This window comes from Petaurus breviceps, unplaced genomic scaffold (genome assembly GCF_028583685.1).
Source record: "Petaurus breviceps papuanus isolate PSGF00001 unplaced genomic scaffold, PetGlider_PUasm1.0 37, whole genome shotgun sequence".
Lineage (NCBI taxonomy): Eukaryota > Metazoa > Chordata > Mammalia > Diprotodontia > Petauridae > Petaurus > Petaurus breviceps.
This window is the reverse complement of record NW_027186296.1, coordinates 95,233,534-95,236,238: the sequence shown is the minus strand read 5'-3', so window position 1 is coordinate 95,236,238 and position 2,705 is coordinate 95,233,534. Positions and strand designations below refer to the sequence as shown.

Genomic DNA, 2,705 nt, shown 5'->3' with positions numbered 1-2,705 from the left:
CTTTTTCAGGAGGTGATTGGTGGATTCTTTCAACCTCTATTTTGCCCTCTGGTTCTAAAACATCAGGGCAGTTTTCTTTGAGAACTTCCTGGAGGATGATTTCTAGGTTCTTACTTTGTTCATGGCTTTCAGGTAGTCCAATAATTTTTAAAGTATCTCTCCTGGATCTATTTTCCAGGTCAGTGGTTTTTCCCATGAGATATTTCACATTGTCTTCTATTCTTTCATTTTTTTGGATCTGTTTAACAGCATCTTGATTTCTCATAAAGTCATTAGCTTCCACTTGCTCCAGTCTAATTCTGAAGCAATGATTCTCCTCATTGAGCTTTTGAGATTCTTTTTCCGTCTGGCAAATCTGTCTTTTTAAGGCATTCTCCTCATTGCCTTTTTGAGCTTCTTTTGCCATTTGAGTTAGTCTATTTTTTAAGATATTATTTTCCTCAGTCAGGCTGCTGACTTTCATTTCACAATTTTCTTGCATCATTCTCATTTCACTTCCCAATTTTTCCTCCACTTCTCTTATCTGCTTCTTAAGGTCCTCTATGGCCTGTAACTAGCTTGTATTTTCCTTTGAAGCTTTTGGTGCAAGAGTTCTGACGTCACTGTCTTCCTCCTGTTCCATTCTTTGCTCCTTTTTGTCCCCAAAATAGGAGTCTAATGTTGGAATCTTCTGTCTGCTTTGTTTCCTTTGCCTGGTCATGTCGCCGCTCAGTCACTTGACCCCTGGGTTTTTTGCCACAATAGGACTCTGCCACCAGATAGGGGAGCTTTCATCCCAAACGCTGGGGTTTTCTCAGCTGCCAGAGATATTATATGGGTGCCCTCTCTGAGGTCTCCACACGCTCTGGCAAGCTGGATACACACCCCAGGACCTCTACCCTAGATTGCAATCCAGATCCAAGCAGGCTAAAGCAAGAGCGATTACCCCTCAGACTGGTGCTTGGTCCCCCTACAGTCTGCAGGCCAGGAGCTGAAGCTGCCACATGGCGCTGGCTGGCTGTGCCTGGTGTCTCAGCGGCTTCTCGCCCTGGGGGCAAAAGCCACATACTCCCACTTACTGGGTCCCAAAGTCCAGACTGCACTGACCTCTCACTTTGTCCTTTGCATCTATGTGTTGATAAATTTGGAAATGGCCACAGCTGCTGCTGATCTGGAGTCCCTCCAGGGGGCGGCTGGTCAGGCCTGCCCTGAGGCTAAAGCCTTAGGGTGGGGCTGGGCTTGGCTCCCAGAGCGCTGCACTGGCTGATTCCTGCCGGCCTGCCAGGCTGTCCTCAGTTGGAGGTTAGATTCAGTGCGTCACTTTGTGGGTTCTGCAGCTCCAAAGTTTGTTTACAGTCCTCCTTTTTACATGGATTGGGGAAGGTGGAAGCCGGAGCAGTGGGGAGGTCCTGCTTCTACTCTGCCATCTTGACTCCCTATTTCTTGACTTTTAACTCTTTTTTTTTTTTTGACGTACCACTAGACAAGATGTTTTTATTTAATTGCATATGTCAGAAGCAACCAATTAGCTGCCTATACAGTCTTCCTGCCCCAGAGTTTGGTCAAAGTCCCAGTTAGAGTTGGAGCAGCTTCTCTGCTAAAAAGATAAGCCTCCCTTCTCTTCTTCCAACTCCCTATCTCCTGCTGATGCCAAGGAAGCCAAGCAAACCTAAGCCCTAGACCCCAGACCCCACCAGGTCCATTCAGAGATAGTTCAAGGTCTAGAACAGTGGGGGGAGATAGGGACTTATGGGGGAGGAAGAAAATTGGGAGTCACAGAGCTGTAGAGAGGCCCGAGACCTCATTCTCCTCTGTAGTAGTAGGCTTCTCCTTAGCAGCTTCCCCTGAAGGCAGGCTCCTCCTTTCTGCAATTAACCTTTTCACTCCCACCATCCACTGACTGACCTCAGTCACATGATCCACCATCAGTGATCGATGTATGTCATCGGTTCCATCCCAGTTGTGGTTCCTGAGCTCTTGCACCAGCAGTGCCATCCTCTTCCTCACAGGGACTGACAGCTTCTCACTCTTCCACTGTCCCTGAAGCAAGGCTAAGCGCCGGCTGATGTCATCAAAGACCTGTTTCTGTGTATGAGCCCGGCAGCCCTCCAAAGCCTGTTCCAAGGGTCCCAGCACATCTTCCAGCATTATTTCACAAGTGACTGGGGAACTGGTAGGTTTCAACCTCAAAGGAGAAGAGCTTCCCCCAAGAGGGGGCCCTGGAGCCTTTGTCAGGAGAGGTGGTGGTCCCACTGGAGGAGCCCCAGTAAAAGGCTCTGAGGCAGGCACTTTTGGAGAACCATCCTGGGGAGCTGCAACCCGCTTAGTGAGGGGTGTCTTTTTATGACTGCTAGCCTGGGTCTGCAGCCCATAAGAGAATTGTGGAGGGTCATTCCAGCCTCTATCCTTGTTCCCCAGCTTCACGTACAGCTCCGCCATCGCCTCTGACTTTTAACTCTTAGTTAAAATAGTGTTCTGCTTCCAGGGTGGAGGGTGTACTGTCACAAGTTTCAGGTATTTTGTGCAACTGTTTTCAGAAATGCTTTTAAGGACCTGTAAGTTTTCACTTCTTCCAAGGTGTTATAATCTAAGCTAAGAAGAGGTGTGTTTACTATTCTTCTGGTTAATGCTCTGGTCTGTGAGTGACTACAAGCCCTTACGTCTGCCCTGGAACCCTGAGGAGGGTCTCTATTTACTGATCCACTGTGGCCACAAGTTCTAGTATG

The 2,705-nt window shown here is 48.1% G+C and overlaps 1 protein-coding gene across 1 annotated transcript; it reads right to left on the bottom strand.

The window, feature by feature from the left end:
* Positions 1-1,431: 1,431 nt before the first annotated feature.
* Positions 1,432-2,437, bottom strand: LOC138168674 (steroid receptor RNA activator 1-like). Its single transcript, XM_069097578.1, has one exon. The coding sequence runs from the start codon at positions 2,416-2,418 to the stop codon at positions 1,753-1,755; it is 666 nt and encodes a 221-aa protein (XP_068953679.1). The 5' UTR covers positions 2,419-2,437; the 3' UTR covers positions 1,432-1,752.
* Positions 2,438-2,705: the final 268 nt, after the last annotated feature.